The sequence below is a fragment of the Trachypithecus francoisi genome, unplaced genomic scaffold, assembly GCF_009764315.1.
Source record: "Trachypithecus francoisi isolate TF-2019V2 unplaced genomic scaffold, Tfra_2.0 Lachesis_group12, whole genome shotgun sequence".
Taxonomy (NCBI): domain Eukaryota; kingdom Metazoa; phylum Chordata; class Mammalia; order Primates; family Cercopithecidae; genus Trachypithecus; species Trachypithecus francoisi.
In genome coordinates, this window is record NW_022681457.1 from 15,994,208 (window position 1) to 16,017,480 (window position 23,273).

The 23,273-nt window shown below is 54.0% G+C and overlaps 2 protein-coding genes across 11 annotated transcripts in view; one reads left to right on the top strand and one right to left on the bottom strand.

Annotated features, from left to right (window-relative positions):
* The first annotated feature begins 2,474 nt into the window (after nt 1–2,474).
* Nucleotides 2,475–16,204, top strand: HIPK4 (homeodomain interacting protein kinase 4). The gene is made up of 4 exons (XM_033224977.1): nt 2,475–3,271; nt 11,090–11,446; nt 14,072–14,917; nt 15,710–16,204. Exons 1-4 carry the CDS (start codon nt 2,807–2,809, stop codon nt 15,890–15,892), a joined length of 1,851 nt encoding a protein of 616 aa, XP_033080868.1. The 5' UTR covers nt 2,475–2,806; the 3' UTR covers nt 15,893–16,204.
* A 787-nt stretch (nt 16,205–16,991) lies between these two features.
* The window catches only part of PLD3 (phospholipase D family member 3), a 31,380-nt gene continuing 25,098 nt past the window's right edge, over nt 16,992–23,273 (bottom strand). For all 10 annotated transcript variants that reach the window (XM_033224987.1, XM_033224988.1, XM_033224986.1 and 7 more), the window contains 5 exons: nt 23,018–23,218; nt 20,488–20,627; nt 18,664–18,829; nt 17,592–17,691; nt 16,992–17,491 (listed from right to left, as the gene is read on the bottom strand). In XM_033224987.1, the coding sequence (XP_033080878.1) occupies nt 17,304–17,491; nt 17,592–17,691; nt 18,664–18,829; nt 20,488–20,627; nt 23,018–23,218 (795 nt within the window). In that variant the 3' untranslated portion in view covers nt 16,992–17,303. The remainder of the gene's footprint in view (nt 17,492–17,591; nt 17,692–18,663; nt 18,830–20,487; nt 20,628–23,017; nt 23,219–23,273) is intronic.

The following is a 23,273-nucleotide window of genomic DNA, read 5'->3' on the forward strand; positions in this document are numbered from 1 at the left end:
CAGACTCTCTCCTGCATCCCCCTGGGGACCCAGCAGCTTCTGCACGCCTTCCCCAGAGGTCTCCTGGTCTTTAGGAAGTTATGTGGGTGGTGGTTCAGAGCTTAGTGCTGGAACCAGGCTGCTCAGGGTCAGAGGCTATTTCTGGCAGTCACTTGGGTGACCTTAGGCATTTTATTTTATGTTTTATGTATTTATTTTAATTTTTTGAGACAGAGTCTCACTCTGTCGCCCATGCTGGAGTGCAGTGGAGCAATCTTGGCTTGCTGCAACCTCCACCTCCCAGGTTCAAGCGATTCTCATACCTCAGCCTCCCGACATCAGCCTCCAGAGTAGCTGGGACTACAGGTGTGCACCACCACGCCCAGCTAATTTTTGTATTTTTAGTGGAGACGGGGTTTCGTCATGTTGGCCAGGCTGGTCTCAAACTCTTGACCTCGGGTGATCTGCCCGCCTTGGTCTCTCAAAGTGCTGGGATTACAGGCGTGAGCCACCGCTCCTGGCCAGGCATTTTAAAAACTTCTTTGGCCGGGCGCGGTGGCTCAAGCTTGTAATCCCAGCACTTTGGGAGGCCGAGATGGGCGGATCACAAGGTCAGGAGATCGAGACCATCCTGGCTAACACGGTGAAACCCCGTCTCTACTAAAAAAAATACAAAAAACTAGCCAGGCGAGGTGGCGGGCGCCTGTAGTCCCAGCTACTCGGGAGGCTGAGGCAGGAGAATGGCGTGAACCCGGGAGGCGGAGCTTGCAGTGAGCCCAGATCACACCACTGCACTCCAGCCTGGGTGACAGAGCGAGACTCCATCTCAAAAAAAAAAAAAAGCCGGGCGCGGTGGCTCAAGCCTGTAATCCCAGCACTTTGGGAGGCCGAGATGGGCGGATCACGAGGTCAGGAGTTCGAGACCATCCTGGCTAACACAGTGAAACCCCGTCTCTACTAAAAAATACAAAAAAACTAGCCGGGCGAGGTGGCTGGCGCCTGTTGTCCCAGCTACTTGGGAGGCTGAGGCAGGAGAATGGCGTAAACCCGGGAGGCGGAGCTTGCAGTGAGCTGAGATCTGGCCACTGCACTCCAGCTCGGGCGACAGAGCAAGACTCCGTCTCAAAAAAAAAAAAAAAAAAAAAACAAAAAAAACCAACTTCTTTGTACCTTGATTTTCTCTTCCATAAAATCCCTACTCTGTATGTTGTAAGGATCAGATAAGAGCTCTAAAGCACTTCATCCTTGTTTAAAGTTTTGATGTTAAGTTTTCTTTTACTTTTTTTTTTTTTAGTAGAGACGGGGTTTCTCCATGTTGATCAGGCTGGTCTGGAACTCCCGACCTCAGGTGATCCACCTGCCTCGGCCTCCCAAAGTGCTGGGATTATAGGCATGAGCCACTTGAGCCCGGCCCAGTGTTAAATATTCTAATTTGGCTGGAGTGGTGGCTCATGCCTACAATCCCAGCACTTTGGAAGGTTGAGGCAGGAGGATCACTTGAGACCAGCCTGGACAACATGGTGAGACCCCATTTCTACAAAAAATTAAAAGATAAATAAAAATAAACACTTTTATTTTTTTGAGACTAAGTCTTGCTCTGTCACCCAGGCTGGAGTGCGGTGGTGCGATCTTGGCTCACTGCAATCTCCACCTCCTGGTTTCAAGCTATTCTTCTGCGTCAGCCTCCCGAGTAGCTGGGACTACAGGCACCCGCCACTACGCCTGGCTAATTTTTAGTATTTTTAGTAGAGACAGGGTTTCACCATGTTAGCCAGGATGGTCTCGATCTCCTGACCTCATGATCCGCCCTCCTCAGCCTCCCAAAGTGCTGGGATTACAGGCGTGACCCACCGCACACAGCCAAAAATAAATACATTTTCTAATTTGGCCTCAACATCTCCCCCAAGCTGCTCCTTATCCATGTCCATTTCCCAGGGACTGCCTCTGCATGCCAGAGCCTTGGGCCTGGTCTTAGACAGCTCCTGCCTTTCTCCCAATCTGTCAGTCTCACGGCTGCCCCTTTTGGCCTTGGGAGTGTCTCATTCACTGGCCTCGCCCTGCCCTCCCTGACCTCTCCCATCTGTGCCCTGTCCTAGACTCTTTCCCTGGCTTGGGGCTTCCATTCTTACCCGCTCCAACCTATCCTTTTTCATACAGTAACTTTCTGACACTCATATCTGACCCTGCCCTCCCCTGCTCAAAGCCCTTCTGTGGCTCCCCAGTGCCCTCAGAACAGAGTCCAAACTCCTTAGCCTGGCATTCAGGGCCTTTTACCCGTCATGCTATAGCAGTCACAGGCTGGGACAGGAGTTTTCTGAACACAGACTCCCACACATCACATCTCCCAAGCTCAAGAAGCCCACCTTTCCTTACTCCTGCCTTATCCCCGTTCCTGTATGCCCAAGGCCCCCGATTAGACTCCCCTCTGTCAACACTTCACCTGTTTGGTCTTTGCAAGGTTCCACCACTGGGCGGGGGAGGGGGCCCAGCCTGGCACCCCACCCCCACTCCAGCCAGGGCTCAGGTCTCCAACAACAGAACCAGAGCCACTCAACAGCGCTGGAACCCATTCAGTGGGGCCTGGGGCCCCTCATCCCAAGCCAGGAGGGCTTTTGGGGAGGGGCGCAGCTCCTGGCAGACTGACAGTGTGGCCTGGGGATTTGGGGGTGCCAGGGAAGCAGGGGCCAACCTCATAGGAGGAGGCACGAGTGCGGTTCTTTTTCCCCCACTGGGGGGCCTGCTGTGTCGGCGGCCAGGCGGGAGGCCTGGGCGGCAGAGCCAGTGGCGCAGGGGCCTGGGCAGGGCAGTGTCTGGCAGCAGGGGCACCATGGCTACCATCCAGTCGGAGACCGACTGCTACGACATCATCGAGGTCTTGGGCAAGGGGACCTTCGGGGAGGTAGCCAAGGGCTGGCGGCGGAGCACGGGCGAGATGGTGGCCATCAAGATCCTCAAGAACGACGCCTACCGCAACCGCATCATCAAGAACGAGCTGAAGCTGCTGCACTGCATGCGAGGCCTGGACCCTGAGGAGGCCCACGTCATCCGCTTCCTTGAGTTCTTCCACGACGCCCTCAAGTTCTACCTGGTCTTCGAGCTGCTGGAGCAAAACCTTTTTGAGTTCCAGAAGGAGAACAACTTCGCGCCCCTCCCTGCCCGCCACATCCGTACAGTCACCCTGCAGGTGCTCAGAGCCCTGGCCCGGCTCAAGGAGCTGGCGATCATCCACGCTGATCTCAAGCCTGAGAACATCATGCTGGTGGACCAGACCCGCTGCCCCTTCAGGGTCAAGGTGAGTAGGGGCCGTCTGGGTGGCTGCGTCCCTAGTTCATTGTCTTTTTCTCAGCTTCTTCTAGCCCTAGATGTATTTTGTGTGTGTGTGTGTGTGTGTGTGTGTGTGTGTGTGTGTGTGACGGACTTTCATTCCGTTGCCCGGGCTTGAGTGCAGTGGCACAATCTCAGCTCACTGCAACCTCTGCCTCCTGGGTTCAACTGGGTTCAAGTGATTCTCCTGCCTCAGCCTCCTGAGTAGCTGGGATTACAGGGATGCGCCACCATGCCCAGCTAATTTTTTTTGTACTTATTGGAGACGGGGTTTCACCATGCTGGCCAGGCTGGTCTCGAACTCCTGACCTCAAATGATCCACCTGCCTCGGCCTCCAAAAGTGCTGGGATTATAGGCGTGAGCCACTGTGCCCAGCCCACTTTTTAAAATTTTTAAGATATTTATTTATTTAGTTTCAGAGACAAGGTCTTGCTCTGTTGCCCAGGCTGGAGTGCAGTGGTACAATCATAGCTCACTGCAGCCTTAAACTCCTGAGCTCAAGCGATCCTCCCACTTCAGCCTTTCAATTAGCTGGGACTATAAGCACACACCACTGTGCCTGGCGAATTAAATTTTTTTTTTTTTTTTTTTTTTTTTTTTTGAGATGGAGTCTTGCTCTGTTGCCCGGGCTAGAGTGCAGTGGCCGGATCTCAGCTCACTGCAAGCTCCGCCTCCCGGGTTTACGCCATTCTCCTGCCTCAGCCTCCGGAGTAGCTGGGACTACAGGCGCCCGCCACCTCGCCCAGCTAGTTTTTTTGTATTTTTAGTAGAGATGGGGTTTCACCGTGTTAGCCAGGATGGTCTTGATCTCCTGACCTCATGATCCGCCCGTCTCGGCCTCCCAAAGTGCTGGGATTACAGGCTTGAGCCACCGCGCCCGGCCAAATTTTTTTTTTTGTAGAAACGAGGCCTTGCTATGTTGTCCAGGCTGGTCTTGAACTCCTGGGCTCAAGCAATCCTCCTGCCTCAGCTTCCCAAAGCACTGAGATTACAGGCAGGAGCCACTGTACCCAGTCTCTTCAGACACTAAGATTTCTCTTGTCTACCTCTGGGGCCTGAGGTCTTCCCAAGGCCCTGTCCATAACGGCTCTGCCTTGCTCCTGGCCCCCAAATCCTCCCCATCTTCTTGTCCCAATTCTGATGTCTTCTCTGTCCCAGACCTGAGGTCTCCCCTGTTCCCTTCCAGGCCCTGAGGTCTCCCTGTCCTGCTCCATTCTCAGCTCAGCTTCTCTGGCCTGGTCCTGTCCTTGTGGGGCTGACATTCTAGTGGGAGACAGAGGGTCACCAAGATAAATGAGTGAAATATGATAAGCAAGTGAGAAGCAGGGAGGAAGTGGATGCTGGGTGTTCATAGAGATGGGTGGTGCTGAGTGAGCTTTTAGACATGGTGATCAGCTAGGCCTCACTGAGAAGGTAACTTTGAGGGAAATCCTGAAGGAGGGAGAAAGCTGTGTAGCCATCTGGAGACAGAGCATCCAGGCAGAGGGAACAGCCAGTGCAAAGGCCCTGAGGTAGGAGTCTGTTCTCACCCTACTATAAAGAACTACCTGTAGGCCGGGCACAGTGGCTTACACCTGTAATTCCAGCACTTTGGGAGGCCAAGGTGGGTGGATCACTTGAGGTCAGGGGTTCGAGACCAGCCTGGCCAACATAGTGAAACCCCATCTTTACTAATAACACAAAAATTAGTTGGACGTGGTGGCACACGCCTATAGTCCCAGCTACTCAGGAGGCTGAGACAGGAGAATCACTTGAACACAGAGGTGGAGGTTGCAGTGAGCCAAGATGGTGCCACTGCCCTCTAGCCTGGGCAACAGAATGAGACTCCATCTCAAAAACAAACAAACAAACAAACTACCTGAGACTGGGTAATTTATAAATAAAGAAAAGGGGTTTAATTGACTCACAGTTCCTCATGGCTAGAGAGGCCTCAGGAAACTTACAATCATGGCGGAAGGTGAAGGGGAAGCAAGGCATGTCTTACATGGCGGCAGGAGAGACAGCGTGCAGGAGAAGCTGCCACTTTTAAACCATCAGATCTCATGAGAACTCACTATCACGAGAACAGCACAGGGGAAACTGTCTTCAGGACCCAGTTACCTCCCACCAGGTTCCTTCAGTGACATTTAGAGATGAGGTTTGGGCAGGGACACAGAGCTAAACCGTATCAAGGAATGTGCCAATTGTATGCATTTGAAGAACACCGGGGAGGCCTGTGTGGCTGAAGCAGAAAGAATGAGGTGAAGAGGGAAGAAATGAGTCCAAGGAGGTGATGGGGCCAGGCATGCAGGGCCTTGTTGGTTACAGCACAGACTTTAGTTTTATTCCGAGGAAGATGGAGCCACAGGAGGAATCTAAGCACAGGAGGACTCCGTCTGACGCAGAGAAACAAGCCCAAGCCTTGTTTCTCTGGCTGCATAAGGGGAGCAGACAGGGGTGGGTTGGGCAGGAGCAGGAAGGCAGAGGGGTGACTGTGCTAGTCCACGTGGGAGACGTGGTGATTGGGACCAGAGTCAGGGCAGTGGGAGCAGGAGACTTGGGTGGATTCTGGGTAGATTTCGGAGCTAGAGCCAAGAGGATTTGTTGATAGATCTTACATGAAGGGTGACAGAGCGAGAGAGGAGTAGAGGGGGACAAAAGCCTGTTGGTCCGAGCAACTGGAAGCATGTGTATTACTCATCATGGTCAGTTTGTCGATGAATAAACATTTACTGAATGCCTGCTTTGGGTCTGGCCTTGTGCTAGACACACAGATGCATCTCCTCCGTACTGTCATAGGCCCCTAATGCTGACCCCTCTGTCCGCATTTTTTTTTTTTTTTTTTTTGAGATAGGGTCTGGCTCTTTCGCCCAGGCTGCAGTGCCATGGCACCTTCTCGGCTCACTGCAACCTCCGCCTCCTGGGCTCAAGTTATCCTCCTGCCCCAGCCTCCTGAGGAGCTGGGACTACAGGCATGCACGACCATGCCCAGCGAATTTTTGTATTTTTTTTTTTCTTTTTTGAGATGGAGTCTTGCACTTGCTCTTGTCACCCAGGCTAGAGTGCAATGGCATGATCTTGGCCCACAGCATCCGCCTCCCAGGTTCAAGCAATTCTCCTGCCTCAGCTTCCTGAGTAGCTGGGATTACAGGTGCCGCCACACATACACGGCTAATTTTTTTTTTTTTGAGACGGAGTTCCACTCTTGTTACCCAGGGGGGAGTGCAGTGGCACAATCTCAGCTCACTGCAACCTCTGCCTCCCACATTCAAGCAATTCTCCTGCCTCAGCCTCCCGAGTAGCTGGGATTACAGGCACCTGCCACCACACCTGGCTAATTTTTGTATTTTTAGTAGAGACGGGGTTTTACCATGTTGGTCAGGCTGGTCTCGAACTCCTGACCTCAGGTGATCCACCCACCTCAGCCTCCCAAAGTGCTGGTATTACAGGCATAAACCACCACACCTGGCCTACGCCTGGCTAATTTTTGTATTTTTAGTAGAGATGGGATTTCACCATGTTGGCCAGGCTGGTCTCGAACTCCTGACCTTGTGATCCGCCCGCCTCAGCCTCCCAAAGTGCTGGGATTACAGGTGTGACCACTGCGCCTGGCCAATTTTTGTATTTTTTGGTAGAAACGGGATTTCATCATGTTGCCCAGGCTGGTCTCAAAGTCCTGAGCTCACGCAATCCGCCCACCTTGGCCTCCCAAAGTGCTAGAATTACAAGTGTGAGCCACCATGCCCAGTCCTCTGTCTGCTTTTGAGTTTGATACTGTCTGGATGGGTCTGAACCAGGGGCACCCTGAGGGCAAGGCTGGGGCTGACTTAGTCATCACTGTGTCCCTGACATCTCCCAGCACTGCTGTCATGGAGCCAGTGCTAAATGAATGCTTGCCAGAGATACAGAGACACAGAGACAGAAAAAGGTGGATTGGCCGGGCGCGGTGGCTCAAGCCTGTAATCCCGGCACTTTGGGAGGCCGAGATGGGCGGATCACGAGGTCAGGAGATCGAGACCATCCTGGCTAACACGGTGAAACCCTGTCTCTACTAAAAACTACAAAAAACTAGCCGGGCGAGGTGGCGGGCGCCTGTAGTCCCAGCTACTCGGGAGGCTGAGGCAGGAGAACGGCATAAACCCGGGAGGCGGAGCTTGCAGTGAGCTGAGATCCTGCCACTGCACTCCAGCCTGGGCGACAGAGCGAGACTCCGTCTCAAAAAAAAAAAAAGAAAAAAAAAAGGAAAAAGGTGGATTATTCTGCCCCAAGAGGTGGAAGGACAGAGACCCAGGGAAGCAGGGACTTCTACAAACACAGCAGGGGACAGACAGGACGGATCCACAGCATCTGACCAGCATTATTACCCCCACTGTCTCTGTGGAATGAATGAATGAATGAATGAATGAATGAATTCCATAAATATGGATTAAGTAACCAGGGTCACTTAGCCTCTTGGGTACTGACACCCTGGCACTCTGGGATCAGAACTGCAATCAATAACCATTTCATGATACTGCTTTCTGCAAGTAAAAGGTGAGAGATGGCTGGGCGGTGGCTCACGCCTGTAATCCCAACACTTTGGGAGGCCGAGGCGGGTGGATCACCTGAGGTCAGGAGTTCAAGACCAGCCTGACCAATATGGTGAAACCTCATCTCTGCTAAAAGTATAAAAATTAGCCAGGCGTGGCCGCGGGTGCCTGTAATCCCAGCTACTCCAGAGGCTGAGGCAGGAGAATCACTTGAACCTGGGAGGCGGAGGTTGCCTTGAGCCGAGATTGCGCCACTGCACTTCAGCCTGGGTGACAGGGTGAGCCACTGTCTCGGAAGAGAGACAGAGAGATACAAACAAGAGATGGAAATAGAATGAAGGATTACAAAGCCCATACATTCATTCATTCATTCATTCATTATTTACTGAGCCCCTGCTGTGTGCCAGGTACTGTTCTAGGCATCTAGGGATACGGTATTGAACAAAATGGATATAATCTTTGCCCTTGTGGGACTGACATCCTAGCTGGGGAGAGAAATGCTGAACTTGATAAGGAAGTAGACTAGGGCCAGCTGCGTATGCGGGGCCTCATGCCTATAATCCCAGCATGTTGGGAGGCTGAGGCAGGAGGATCACTTGAGCCCAGGAGCTTAAGGCCATCCTGGGCAACACAGTGAGACCCATCTCTATCTCTACAAAAAGTTAAAAAATTAGCTGGGTATGGTGGTGAGTGCCTGCGGTCCCAGCTACTCAGGAGGCTGAGGCAGGAGAATCTCATGAGCCCTGGAGTTCACGGCAGCAGTGAGCTATGATGGAGTCACTGCACTCCAGCCTGGGTGATAAAGCAAGACCCTGTCTCTAAAAAGAAAAAAAAGGGCTGGGTGCAGTGGCTCACACCTGTAATCCCAACACTCTGGGAGGCTGAGGCAGGCAGATCACCTGAGTCAGGAGTTTGAGACCAGCCTGGCTAACATGGTGAAACCCCGCCCATCTCTACCAAAAATACAAAAGATTAGCGCTTGTAATCCCAGCGACTCGGAGGCTGAGGCAGGAGAATCGCTTGAACCTAGTAGGTGGAGGTTGCAGTGAGCCAAGATCACACCCCTGCTCTCCAGCCTGGCCGACAGAGCGAGACTCCATCACAAAAAATAAATAATTAAAAAATAAAATTAAAATAAAAAATTAAAAGATATAATGTGTGAAATGGCATTAAGAGCGATGGTGGGGCCAGGTGTGGTGGCTCACGACTGTAATCCCAGCACTTTGGGAGGCCGAGGCGAGTGGATCACCCGCGGTCAGGAGTTTGAGACCAGCCCGGCCATCATGGCGAAACCCCGTCTCTACTAAAAATGTAAACATTAGCTGAGCGTGGTGGCAAGCGCATGTAATCCCAGCTACCTGGGAGGCGGAGGTTGCAGTGAGCCAAGATTGCATCATTGCACTCCAGCCTGGGCGACGAGCAAAACTCTGTCTCAAAAATCTTCATCTCAAAAAAAAAAAAAAAAGAAAGAAAGAAAAGGAAAAACAGGGGCCTGGCAGAGGGATAGGAAGGGTGGGGCTGATGCTTTAACAGAATGATTAGGGGAGGCTCACTGAGAGGTGATATTTTTTTTTTTTTTTTTTTTTTTTTTTTTGAGACGGAGTGCTCTGTCGCGGTCTGGAGTGCAGTGGCCGGATCTCAGCTCACTGCAAGCTCCGCCTCCCGGGTTACGCCATTCTCCTGCCTCAGCCTCGAGTAGCTGGGACCACAGGCGCCGCCACCTCGCCCGGCTAGTTTTGTATTTTTAGTAGAGACGGGGTTTCACCGTGTTAGCCAGGAGGGTCTCGATCTCTCGTGATCCACCCGTCTCGGCTCCCAAAGTGCTGGGATTACAGGCTTGAGACCGCGCCCGGCCTAGGTGATCATTTTTTTATCCTCCTTTCTGTTTGAAGAAAGTGACATTTGAGTAAAGACCTGAAGGAGGTGAGGCAGGGAGCCCTGTGCTCATGCAGGGAAGAGCATTTCAGGCAGAGGAAACAGCCAGTGCAAAACCCTGAGCTGGGAATGTCTGACTTATTCGAGGAATAGTGAGGAGGCCCTTATGGCTGGAGAAGGGTGAGTGACGGGGAGAGTGGGAGATGTGGCAGAGAGGTGACAGAGCAGATATTGGAGACCTGTGGGCCACCGTGAGGACCTTGGCTTTTGTCACAGGATGTGACTGTGAGCAGGGGAGGACCCAATCTATCCCAGGCGACCACAGGATCCCCCTGGATGCTTGTAAGAGACAGACTAGGGGACAGAGGAGAGGAGCAGGGAGACCAGCAAGGAGGCCCCTGTGTTAGTCTAGGTTGGAGAGGATGTGGGATAGGACCAGGGTGGGGGCTGCGGATGGCATGCAGAGCGAGCAGATTCTAGATCTGTTGACTGATGGACAAGGTGTGGGGTACAAGAGGAAGAGTAGGGTCCTAATCCTCCTATGCATAGTTCTAGTGGAGAGAAACAGAGACAGTCAGTCACTCGAACCAGACACAAAGACTGGAAGAGACAGAGATAGGGACTTAAGAACTACGACCACAGCTGAGTGAGGTGGCTCATGCCTGTAATTCCAGCTAGGGAGGCTGAGGCAGGTGGATCATCTGAGGTCAGGGGTTCGAGACCAGTCTGGCCAACATGGTGAAACCCCGTCTCTACTAAAAATACAAAAATTAGCAGGGCGTGGTGGTGTGCACCTGTAGACCCAGCTACTGGGGAGGCTGAGGCAGGAGAATCACTCGAACCCAGGAGGTAGAGGTTGCAGTGGGCCTAGATTGTGCCACTGTACTCCAACCTGGGCAACGGAGTGGGACTCGGTCTCAAAAAACAAACAAACAAACAAAAAACGACAACAAAGGCTGGGCGCAGTGGCTCACGCCTGTAGTCCCAGCATTTTGGGAGTCCGAGGCGTGTGGGTCACCTGAGGTCAAGAGTTCGAGACCAGCCTGGCCAACATAGTGAAATCCCAACTTTACTAAAAATACAAAAAATTAGCCAGGCGTGGGGGTGGGCGCCTGTAATCCCAGCTACTCAGGAGAGTGAGGCATGAGAATCGCTAGAACCGGGGAAGTGGAGGTTGCAGTGTGCCAAGATAGTGCCATTGCGCTCCAGACTGGGCAACAAGAGCCAGACTCTGTCTCAAACAAACAAAAACCAACAAAGCAACTAAAGAGTCACAGACCCAGAGACGGCCAGAGTCAAATAGCAGATGCAGCAATATGGCAGATGAGAGATGCCAGGGGTGGCCTGGCTGGGCTGTCCCTGCAGCTTGACCTGCCCACTTGCCCTCTTCTCCACCCGACAGGTGATTGACTTCGGCTCTGCCAGCATTTTCAGCGAGGTGCGCTACGTGAAGGAGCCATACATCCAGTCGCGCTTCTACCGGGCCCCCGAGATCCTGCTGGGGCTGCCCTTCTGCGAGAAGGTGGACGTGTGGTCCCTGGGCTGCGTCATGGCTGAGCTGCACCTGGGCTGGCCCCTCTACCCGGGCAACAACGAGTACGACCAGGTGCGCTACATCTGCGAAACCCAGGGCCTCCCCAAGCCGCACCTGCTGCACACCGCCTGCAAGGCCCACCACTTCTTTAAGCGCAATCCCCACCCTGACGCCGCCAGCCCCTGGCAGCTCAAGTCCTCGGCTGACTACCTGGCCGAGACGAAGGTAAGGGAAAAGTTGGGTGAGGGCAGTGAGTGTGGGGGCTGTTACACGAAAAAAATCGAGGATGGGCGACGTGGCTCACACCTGTAATTCTAGCACTTTGGGAGGCTGTGGTGGGAGGACCCCTTGAGCCCAGGGGTTTGAGACTAGCCTGGGGAACATAGTGAGACCTCCTCTTTTTTTTTTTTTTTTTTTTTTTTTGAGGCAGAGTCTCGCTCTGTTGCCCAGGCTAGAGTGCAGTGGCGCGATCTCGGCTCACTGGAAGTTCCGCCTCCCGGGTTCACGCCATTCTCCTGCCTCAGCCTCCCGAATACCTGGGACTACAGGCGCCCGCCACCACGCCCGGCTAATTTTTTTTGTAATTTTAGTAGAGATGGGGTTTCACCATGTTAGCCAGGATGGTCTCGATCTCCTGACCTTGTGATCCACCCACCTCAGCCTCCCAAAGTGCTGGGATTACAGGCTTGAGCCACCGCGCCCAGCCTAGAGACCTCCTCTTTATAAAACGTGGAAAAAAAAAAATTAGCTGGGTGTGGTGGTATGGGCCTATCGTCCCAGATACATGGGAGGCTGAGGCAGGAGAATCCCTTGAGCCTGGGAGATCCAGGCTACAGTGAGCTGTGGTCATGCCACTGCACTTGAGCCTGGGTGACAGAGCAAGACCCTGTTTCAAAAAGAAAAAGAAAAATCTATCAGACCAGAAGAATGGAGTGAAAAGAATAAAAAACAAAATAAAAGAAATTTTTCTTTTCTTTTTTTTTTTTTTGAGAGGGAGTCTCGATCTGTTGCCCAGGCTGGAGTGCAGTGGCGTAGTCTCGGCTCACTGCAACCTCTGCCTCCCGGGTTTAAGAGATTCTTCTGCCTGAGCCTCCCGAGTAGCTGGGACTACAGGCACTTGCCACCACACCCGGCTAATTTTTTGTATTTTTAGTAGAGACAGGGTTTTACCATGTTGGCCAGGCTGGTCTCAAATACCTGACCTCATGATCCACCCGCCTCGGCCTCCCAAAGCGGAGGGATTACAGGCAAGAGCCACTGCGCCCAGCCAAAAAAATATTTTTTTAATAATTGAAAAAAAATATTTCTGGGCTAAACCTCAGTGAGAACTGGAACTTGGGGGTCAGCCTAGGGCATTTTCACAGCAAGAAAGAGCTGGGTGAGATCAAATGTGGAACTGGTCAGCTGCTACAGCAAGATAGATCTGGGGGAGAAACTGCAGGGAGAATTGGATGTTTGGAAGTCAGATGTGAGGGCTGCTCTAGCAAGAGGGATCTGGGTCATACTACAAGTGTGACAGGAAGATTGGGGCAGCTTCTCTGCCAGCTTCAGCTCTGGGGTCAGCAACTTGTGTGGCAAGAGGGATGAGACCACGGAGAAAAAATGAGGACTGAGACTGGCTGTGAGAATTGCAAAAGAGGCAGGTGCAATGGCTTATACCTGTAGTCCGAGCACTTTGGTGGGGCCAAGGCAGGAGGATCGCTTGAAGCCATCCTGGGTGACATAGCAAGACTGCGTCTCTAGAAAAAAAATTTTTTTAATTTAGCCAGGCATGGTGGCACACACCTGTAGTTCCAAGCTACTTGGGAGGCTGAGGTGGGAAGATCACTTGAATCCGGGAGTTGGTGGTTGCAGTGAGCTGTGATTGCACCACTACACTCCAGTGTAGGCGACATAGCAGAGATTTTTAAACAGATCCTGTTTAAAAAAAAAAAAGGCTCTGAGGCCAGGCGCAGTGGCTCACACCTGTAATCCCAGCACTTTGGGAGGCCAAGGCAGGTGGATCACCTGAGGTCAGGAGTCTGAGACCAGCCTGGCCAATATGGTGAAACTCTGTCTCTACTAAAAATACAAAAATTAGCTGGGCATCGTGGTGGATGCCTGTAATTCCAGCTGCTCGGGAGGCTGAGGCAGGAGAATCGCTTGAAGTTGGGAGGCAGAGGTTGCAGTGAGCCGAGATTGCGCCATTGCACTCCAGCCTGGGTGACAAGAGTGAAACTGTCTCAAAAAAAAAAAAAAAACTTTCTGCGTGAGACCTCAGATGAGTCTAGAGGTTTGGGGCAGCAGCCAGTCTCCTACCTCTATGGGTTTGCCCCTCCAATCTGTGCAGCAAGAGCCTGGGACTAGGAGTTTGAGGTCACAAGTCTTGATTTCACAGCAAGAAGGGTCTGGATGGGACCACAGGTGAGACTAAAAGTTGATGGCAGTTCCATAGCAGGGAACTAGTTTCATAAACTAGTGTAGCAAGAAGGGTCTGGGTGCCACCACCGGGAGGCCTGGGATCAAGCGTGGAGCTGTGGCAGTAAGAGGGACCCAGATTTGATTCCAGGGAGGACTAGAGATTCCGCGCAGCCCCTCTGCTAGCTGCTGGTAGGGGCTGCACCCATGGTGCTGGGGGGAACTGGAGGTCTGGGGCAAGGGGTGGAACTTGGACCAGTGAAAGCTTTGGGTTAGATTAGAGGGGCTCGGGTGTGACGGATCCAGGGTGGCCCTCCTAGCAGCCAGAGAGCTCCAAGGCAGATCATGGGCAGACCTGGAAGTTGGGGCTACATGTGGGTGCCACAGCAGGAGTGCTCAGGGCCCTAGCCCTGCACAAGGGTCAACCCTGCTCCCTTCTCCATGCCCTGCCAGGTGCGCCCACTGGAGCGCCGCAAGTATGTGCTCAAGTCCTTGGACCAGATCGAGACAGTGAATGGTGGCAGTGTGGCCAGTCGGCTGACCTTCCCCGACCGGGAGGCACTGGCAGAGCACGCCGACCTCAAGAGCATGGTGGAGCTGATCAAACGCATGCTGACCTGGGAATCACATGAACGCATCAGCCCCAGTGCTGCCCTGCGCCACCCCTTCGTGTCCATGCAGCAGCTGCGCAATGCCCACGAGACCACCCACTACTACCAGCTCTCGCTGCGCAGCTACCGCCTCTCGCTGCAGGTGGAGGGCAAGCCCCCTGCGCCCGTCGTGGCTGCAGAAGATGGGACCCCCTACTACCGTCTGGCTGAGGAGAAGGAAGCTGCGGGCATGGGCAGTGTGGCCGGCAGCAGCCCCTTCTTCCGAGAGGAGAAGGCACCAGGTATGCAAAGAGCCATCGACCAGCTGGACGACCTGAGTCTGCAGGAGGCTGGGCATGGGCTATGGGGTGAGACCTGCACCAATGTGGTCTCTGACATGATGGCCCCCCTCAAGGCAGCCATCACTGGCCACCACATGCCTGACTCAGGCCCCAAGCCCATCCTGGCCTTCTACAGCAGCCGCCTGGTGGGCCGTCACAAGGCCCGCAAGCCACCTGCGGGTTCCAAGTCTGACTCCAACTTCAGCAACCTCATCCGGCTGAGCCAGGTCTCGCCTGAGGATGACAGGCCCTGCCGGGGCAGCAGCTGGGAGGAAGGAGAGCATCTTGGGGCCTCTGCTGAGCCACCAGCTATCCTGCAGCGAGATGGGGATGGGCCCAACATTGACAACATGACCATGGAGGCTGAGGTGAGCCGGGTGCATTTAGGATACGATTAGGATGTGAGGAGGCTCAGCACACGCAACCCACATTCCGTATATGATTAGGGTGTGAAGAGGCTCAGCACACTCAACCCACATGCAGGATATGATTAGGGTGTGAAGAGGCTCAGCACACTCAACCCACATTCAGTATATGATTAGGGTGTGAAGAGGCTCAACACACACAACCCACATTCAGTACATGATTAGGGTGTGAAGAGGCTCAGCACACTCAACCTACATGCAGGATATGATTAGGGTGTGAAGAGGCTCAGCACACACTCACCCATGCTCAGGTTACGATTGGGGTGTGAGGAGGCTCAGCACACACTTACCCACGTTCAGGATATGATTAGGGTGTGAGGAGGCTCAGTACACACCTAATACCGTCAAGATATGGTAAGGCTCAGCACATACTCAGCTATTTCCAGGCTGTGACAAAAACTCAGGGCACAGTAATCTACTTATAAGAAGTGATAAAGAGCCTGGGCAACATAGTGAGATCCCGTCTGTACCAAAAAATTAGAAATATTAGCTGGTTTTGGTGGCATGCATCTGTAGTCCCAGCTACTCAGGAGGCTGAGGTGGGAGGATCACTTGAGCCAGGGAGGTCGAGGCTGCAGTGAGCTGTCATCGCATCACTGCAAAGAGGCGATAAAGGCCCAGCACCGGTAAGACCCTAGCACATGCTCACCCTCATCAGGCAGAGGTGACAGAGGCTCAGCAGACACTAACACACTAACACTGCTTGGCTGATGCCCCTCTCCTCTTCCCCCACAGAGGCCAGACCCTGAGCTCTTCGACCGTAGCAGCTGTCCTGGAGAATGGCTGAGTGAGCCAGACTGGACCCTGGAGGGCGTCAGGGGCCCACGAGCTCAGGGGCTCCCACCCCGCCGCTCCCACCAGCATGGTCCGCCCCGGGGAGCCACCAGTTTCCTCCAGCATGTCACCGGGCACCACTGATGGTGATTCCACCCCTGCCCATCACTGAGGGCTGCGCTAGCTGAGCTGGCATCCCCTCCCAACCTGAACTGCTCCTCAGAGCCATCTCCCGAACCCACAAATTATTCTTACAGAAAGATAGTTATCCGGAAATTTCCATTCCCCCTGTCTGCAGTGCGGTGTGTGCCTGCACACTTCGCTTAAACACAGCAGGACTTTGGAGTCTGGCCCATGCTCCTTGGCCAGAGGGACAGCAGGAGGGGGGCTGCACCCCGCTGGCCTGCGACCGCCCTCGGCCCTGCTGCCTCTATTTCAATATAGAACTGTTCAGCAGTCCTGCTTCAAGCCTGCTCTCACTGCCTCAGGCTTGGACTGGCCCTGGGGGGAATGGGGGCTCCAGGCTGGCACCCAGTGACTTGCTCTGCGGTGTTAGGCCCAGTTGACCACCGGCTTAGGCTGGAGCCTGGGCTGTTGTCACACTAGGAGGGAAAAGCTGTGCTTGGTTGACTAACCCATGTCCTAAATACGCTATGTACTTGGCACATTGGGAATCCACCCTTCGAACATGCATGTGTTCAGTATGTGTTAATCAAGTTTGCCAGACGCTGGGGTCTCCTTATCTGTTGACCTGTCCTTCCTACATGTTTATGGGGTTGGCATGCACTCATCCACATTTGGGACATGCTGGGTGGAAATCCACTTGGCAGGCCTAAATTCACACTTGGTGCACGCTCCGGTGCTCAGCCATGCTTGTTCACCCTTGGGATGTAGCAATGGTTTGGTCTCTGCTGATCAATCTGGGAGCATGCTTCTGTGCAGCACATACCCCATGCTGGCTACATGAGTGTGAAGTCCATGCCAGGCCACAGGGTGGCACGCTGCATGCTCAGCACAGGTCAGCCCATGTACGCTACATGTTAAGGGTTCAGCACATGCCAACCCACGCCAGCACATGCTGAGGGCTCAGTACATGCTAACCCACACTAGTCACACACTGAGGGCTCAGCACATGCCAGTGACATATCGAGGGCTCAGCACACAAAGATGTCCCCACCTGAGGCCCATGCCAGCTGTCCCCTACCCTTGCACCCCATCTCACACCACTCAGTCAGGCACAGGCTGTACAGACAAGTTATTTACTTATTATAACCCTGGGCCCTTTTTGCCCTGGAAAGTGGGGGTGGGCCAGGGGGCCGGGCCCAGCATGCACCTCCACTTCTTTGGGGGCTGATCCCTCCCCCAGCTCTGCTGGGTCCTGGGGCCACAGCGTCAGGCCGGTGGGGGCAGAGGTAGAGGTGGGAGAGCAGGGGAGAGAGCCTGAGGAGCCACAATGGGGCAGACAGAAGCGGGGGCACGGGGACAGGGACCATGACCCAGAGCATCTGGGTCTCTGGGGGCCTAGCAGGCCTTGGCCTGTCCACTGGACCGGGCCTCAGAGCAGGCGGCAGGCATTGCCCACGCTATCGGCTGAGGCATCAAGGTCATGGCTGTAAGGGGAGTCCCAGTCCCTCAGGAAAACGGCCTCCAGCTGGCTCCGTAGACTGCCCCTCCCATTCTGCGTCACCAGCAGCGAGGTGCCCGCCGTCTCCGTGAAGTAGTTGCCCGACCAGTTGGAGGTTCCTAGAGAGGAATGGGTGGAGCGTAAGGGAGCCCTCAGGGGGCTGCCTGGGGTGTCTGAACCCCCTCTTGTTCAGTGCCCTGCGGTGCTCAGGACACTCACCGATGTAGGTGGCGCGTTCAGTCACCATGTACTTGTTGTGGTTGACACGGGCATACGGGATTCGAGCCTGGGCCTCATCCGCGGGGACCACAAAGAGTTTCTGAGTGGGAGGGGAGGATGGGAAGGAGTGTGTGAGGCACTGGGAGTCGGAGGAACCCCGGGATCAGGGAGCGGGGCATGGAGCCAGATCTGTGGGACTCCACTGCTTCCCACAGAATCCCTGGGGGCCAGAACAGGGCCAGTGGAGGGGCACTCTGAGAATGAAAGCTGAAAGGGAGGCCCTCGTGGTCTCATTTGCAAAACACCGTTCCCTACAGAATGGCTCCTGTTCATTCCTGAGGTCTTGTCTCAGATGCCCCCATTTCCAGAACATCTTCCTTGGCCCTTCTCGCTAGGGCAGGGGCTTCCTCTGGGTGTCCCCACCCTGGCCCTGACCCCTCTGCCTGTGCACCCCTCCCGGCCCTGACCCCTCTGCCTGGGCCTCCTCCATCCCAGCCCTGACCCCTCTGCCTGTACCCCCCACCCCAGCCCCAACCCCTCTACCTGCCCACTCCCCCAGTCCTGGTCCCAAACCCTTCTCTGTGCCCCCCCACCCCAGCCCTGACCACTCTACCTGTGCCCCCCAACTCCAGCCCTCACCCTTCTGCCTGGGCCTCCTCCATCCTGGCCCTGACCCCTCTGCTTGCACCTCCCACTCTGGCCCTAACACCTCTCTCTCTGCCCCGCACCCTGGCCCCAACCCTTCTGCCTGGGCCTCCCCATCCCAGCCCTGACCCCTCTGCCTGTGCCCCCAAATCCCAGCCCCGACCCCTCTACCTGCCAACGTCCCCAGTCCCGGTCCCAACACCTCTCTCTGTGTACCCCATGTACCTCCTGGCCCCACCCCTCTGCCTGTGCCCCCTCATCCCAGCCCTGGCCCCTCTCCCTGTGCCCCCACCACCCTGGCCCTGACCCATGGTTTCCCCACTGTGACAGGGCTTACTCTGGGCTGTCCTTGTCAGTTGACAGATGAGCCCCATGAGGGCTGTGTCCCCAGGACTGCCCCGCACAGGGGCCGAGGGGTAGTGCTTACCACCTGGATGTCGGAGTGGGTATGGTTGTCACGCAGGGCAGCCAGGGAGAGCAGGAAGGCCCGCATGGATGGCTCCGAGTGTCCCCAGCAGCTGATGAGCAGGCGTACTTTGACGCCACGCTCATAGGCGGCTCGTCGCAGCCCATCGTCAATGGCAGGCCAGAACCTGGGGACGAGTGTGTAGGAGGTGGGGTAGGATGCAGAGGGTGGCTGTGTCCACAGGCTTTGCCCTCAGCTTTGGGGAACCAAGCCTGGGCCCAGCGTTAGCTATTCAGAGGACGTCCTCATCACTGGCTCCCAGACCCCATTCCTGCCTCCATAAATCCTACGGGATATTTCCTCTTTCTGCTGTGGCTCCCATTCCTGCTCTCCAAAACACAGTCTTGTCATCCTCTTTTTTTCTTTCTTTTTTTTTTTTGAGATGGAATTTCGCTCTTGTTGCCCAGGCTGCAGTGCAATGGCGTGATCTCGGCTCACTGCAACCGCTGCCTCCCGGGTTCAAGTGATTCTCCTGCCTCAGCCTCCCGGGTAGCTAGCATTACAGGCATGCGCTACCACGCCCAGCTAATTTTGTATTTTTAGTAGAGATAGGGTTTCTCCATGTTTATCAAGCTGGTCTCAAAATCCCGACCTCAGGTGATCTGCTCACCTTGGCCTCCCAAAGTGCTGGGATTACAAGGCGTGAGTCACTGCACCCGGTCCATCCTCTTTTTTTTCTTTTTGAGACAGGTTCTTGCTCTATCACCCAGGCTGGAGTGCAGTGGCATGATCATAGCTCAGTGCAGCCTCCAACTCCTGGGCTCAAATGATCCTCCTGTCTCAGTCTCCTGAGTAGCTGGGACTGCAGGTGAGTGCCACCGCGCTGGGCTAATCTTCAAATTTTTCTGTAGAGACGAGGTCTCATTATGTTCCCCAGGCTGGTCTCAAACTCCTAGTGATCCTCCTGCCTCGGCCTCCCAAAGTGTTGGGATTACAGGCATAAGCCACCATGCCTTGGACCCATTGTCTTATCTACTGCCCCTAGAATACCTTCTTTGAGCCTCACAAGCGCCATCATCCACCTGGACATTGCAGTGGGTATGGTTATCCTTCTTATCCCAGGATCACAAATCCCCAAGCTTGCTACTCTAAACCCAAATACTTTTAGCCCCCATTCCCCAACCCCTCATCCTGTTTCCAGCGCATGCCTCCTACCTCCCCAAATCCCACATCCTGCACCCCTGCCTCAGGCTTCCTGCCCTCAACCCCAACATTCTGAGCGTTCTCTTTTTTGTTGTTTTTTTCTTTTTGAGACAGAGTCTCGCTCTGTCGTCCTGGCTGGAGAGCAGTGGCACGATCTCAACTCACTGCAACCTCCACCTCCCAGGTTCAAGCAATTCTCCTGCCTCAGCCTCCCAAGTAGTTGGGATTACAAGCACATGCCACCATGGCCCGGCTAATTTTTGTATTTTTAGGAGAGATGGGATTTCACCATGTTAGCCAGGCTGGTCTTGAACTCCTGACCTCAAGTGATCCACCCACCTCGGCCCCTCAAAGTGTTGGGATTACAGGCGTGAGCCACAGGGCGCAGCCCTCTCATCCTTTTCTCTGTTTCCTCAAACCTCATCCTGAAACCTCATCCCTGTGTCCTCCGTAATCTCTTTCTTCTGTCTCAAGTACCTAGATACCTTCTTCCCAGTCACCTCCTGGTGACTGTCTCTCCCTGTGGCTTCTCTTCCATCTGTCCCGTTGCCTGGAGCTCCCACCAGCTTTCTGGTCTCCATGATTCCCTCTCCTGTCTCCTGGCCCCCTGCAGTGGCTCCCTATCTCCACGCCCGGCAGTACCTGTGAGGGTGGGAGAACTCCAGAGTGGGCAGGTAGTTCATGACTGCGATGTAGATGAAACTCCGGGCATTGTCCACCACGTTGAGTAGAGCCTTCAGGTCTGGAGTGCGGCCACTTGGACACAGGGGTGGGGGCGCACTCTGAGGGCAAGGGGACAGTCAAGACACATGCCCTGCCAGGGGCATCGTCACAGTGGATCTCACATACGGACAGCTCACCACAAGTCAGGTACTGTGGAGCTCAACGAATCCTCAGCCTCCATGAAGAGGAGGGTCAATCACCACATCCATTTCATAGGTGAGGAAACTGAAGCTCAGAGAGGGTAAGTGACTTACTTAAGGTCACACAGCGGATAAATGGAGCCAGGATTTGAACCCAGTCCCTGATCCAGCGGCAACCGCATCACCTGGGAATTTGTTAGAAATGCAAATTCTTGGGCCTCACTGCACATGGCCTACTGAATCAGAGTGCTGGGATGGGGCCCAGGAATCTGGGTTTTAACAAGCCCCCAGCTGATTCTGGGGGACGTTCAGGTTTGAGGACCTCTGCTCAAGTCTTTTTTTTTTTTTCTTTTCTTTTTTTTTTTTTTTTGAGACGAGTCTTGCTCTGTCGCCCAGGCTGGAGTGCAGTGGCCAGATTTCAGCTCACTGCAAGCTCCGCCTCCCGGGTTCACGCCATTCTCCTGCCTCAGTCTCCTGAGTAGCTGGGACTACAGGCGCCCGCCACCTCGCCCGGCTAGTTTTTTTGTATTTTTTAGTAGAGACGGGGTTTCACCGTGTTAGCCAGGATGGTCTTGATCTCCTGACCTCGTGATCCGCCCGTCTCGGCCTCCCAAAGTGCTGGGATTACAGGCTTGAGCCACCGCGCCCGGCCCTTTTTTTTTTTCTTGAGATGTCTCCCAGGCTGGAGTGCAGTGGCATGATCTCATCTCATTGCAACCTCCACCTCCTGGGTTCAAGTGATTCTCCTGCCTCAGCCTCACGAGTAGCTGGGATTACAGGTGCCCGCCACCCCTCCCGGCTAATTTTTGTATTTTTGGTAGAGATGGGGTTTCACCACATCTCCCAGGCTGGTCTCCAACCCTTGAACTCAAGTGATCCATCCATCCCGGACTCCCAAAGTGCTAGGATTATAGGCGTGAGCCACCACACCTGGCCCCCCATCTCCCTTAATGCTCAACAGACAAGGAAACTGAGGCTCTAAACGGGGAAGTGGTAATGAGGAGAGCCGTGATCCCCTGTGGGAGGCCCTCGTAGTGAAAGACCCCAATGAGTCATGCTTCCCTGTGTCCACACCTTAGGGTCGTGCCTTCCATGATGACTCGACTTGGACAGGTGACTTGCTCGGGGGACCTAGGGAGACCTGGGTTGCCTGCCTCAACTAGTGAAACTATCTAAGAGCTAGAAACATCAGTGCCTTGTCCAGAGGGATCAGTATCTGCCATGGGCGAGAGCTAGTGTCGTCCAATAGAGCATGTCTCAGTGATGGAAATGTCCAATATGGTGGCCACTTGCTACAGGTGCTACTGAGCATATGAAATGTGGCTACTGCATGCGGAACTGAATTTTGTCTTTTTTTAGAGACAGAGCAGCAGCCTCTTGCCCAGGCTGGAGTGCAGTGTTACAATCAGCTCACTGCAGCCTCAAACTCCAGGGCTCAAGTGATCCTCCTGTCTTAGTCTCCCTAGGGACTACAGGCGCACGCAACCACACCCGGCTAATTTTTATTAATATTATGTTTTTATAGAAACGGTGTCTCCCTAGTTCTTTGGTATCCTGTCTAGAGCAATAAAAAGACCAAAAAAAAAAAAAAAGAATAGAAATGATGTCTCCCTATGTTGAACTCCTGGCCTTAAGTGATCCTCCCATCTTGGCCTTGGTCTCCCAAAGTGCTGGGATTACAGGGATGAGAAACCATGCCTTGAAAAAAATTTTTTTTTTGAAACAGGCTGTCACCCAGGCTGGAGTACAGTGGTGTGATCACGGCTTACTGCAGCTTTGATTTCCTGGGCTCAAGTGATCCCCCTGCCTCAGCCTCCCGAGTAGCTGGGACTACATGCATGTACCACCCAATCCAGCTATTTTTTTTTGTAAAGATAGAGTCTTGCTATGTTGTCCAGGCTGGTCTCAAACTCCTGGCCTCAAGTGATCCTGTCACCTCAACCTCCCAAAGTATTGGGGTTACAGGCATAAGCCACCCCATCTGACCTGAATTATTAATTGCATTTAATGAACTTAAACTGAAAGAGCCACCTGTGGCTATACTGGATGACACAGAGCACCAAAGGTTTGGTGTGCATGAACGCAGGGTGCCACTCCCAGCAGCACTAACAGGTTACCCATTTTCTAACTGAAATAGAGGCCGAGGGATGTTGGGAACTACTCCAGGCCCCTGACCAAGCAGAATGAGCTGGGGTGAGAACTGATGGTCAGGATACGCCCTCCCTATCATCACCAGACAGGGACAGATGGAGGCTGTGAGTGACAGCATGGGGCTGGGACATGACAGGCCCCACTTGCCCCAGACTCACCGCCAGGTAGGCCAGAGCAGGGGTTCCATTGAGGCAGATCTCCATTGGTGTCTCTTGGTTATAGCGGGTGTCATAGAACCGGGGCCAAGTTGATGGGATGGAGCTGCCTGCCTGGCCCAGGAACCAGTAGGCCTCAAAGATCTTGGTCAGGTCTCGAGCCAGGCAGCTGCAGTTGTACATGACCACGCCCAGCTCCTTGACCTGTAGGAGGGCAGTGCTGAGCTCAGGGACAGCGGGCTGGTGCTCAAGATGACAG

What these genes read in the sequence shown, in the direction of transcription:
- HIPK4 (XM_033224977.1), top strand. Translation starts at nt 2,807, where the DNA reads ATGGCTACCATCCAGTCGGAGACCGACTGCTACGACATCATCGAGGTC. An exon ending in GCTGCCCCTTCAGGGTCAAG is followed by an intron (nt 3,272 to 11,089) that starts GTGAGTAGGGGC and finishes TCCACCCGACAG; the next exon opens with GTGATTGACTTCGGCTCTGC. An exon ending in ACTACCTGGCCGAGACGAAG is followed by an intron (nt 11,447 to 14,071) that starts GTAAGGGAAAAG and finishes ATGCCCTGCCAG; the next exon opens with GTGCGCCCACTGGAGCGCCG.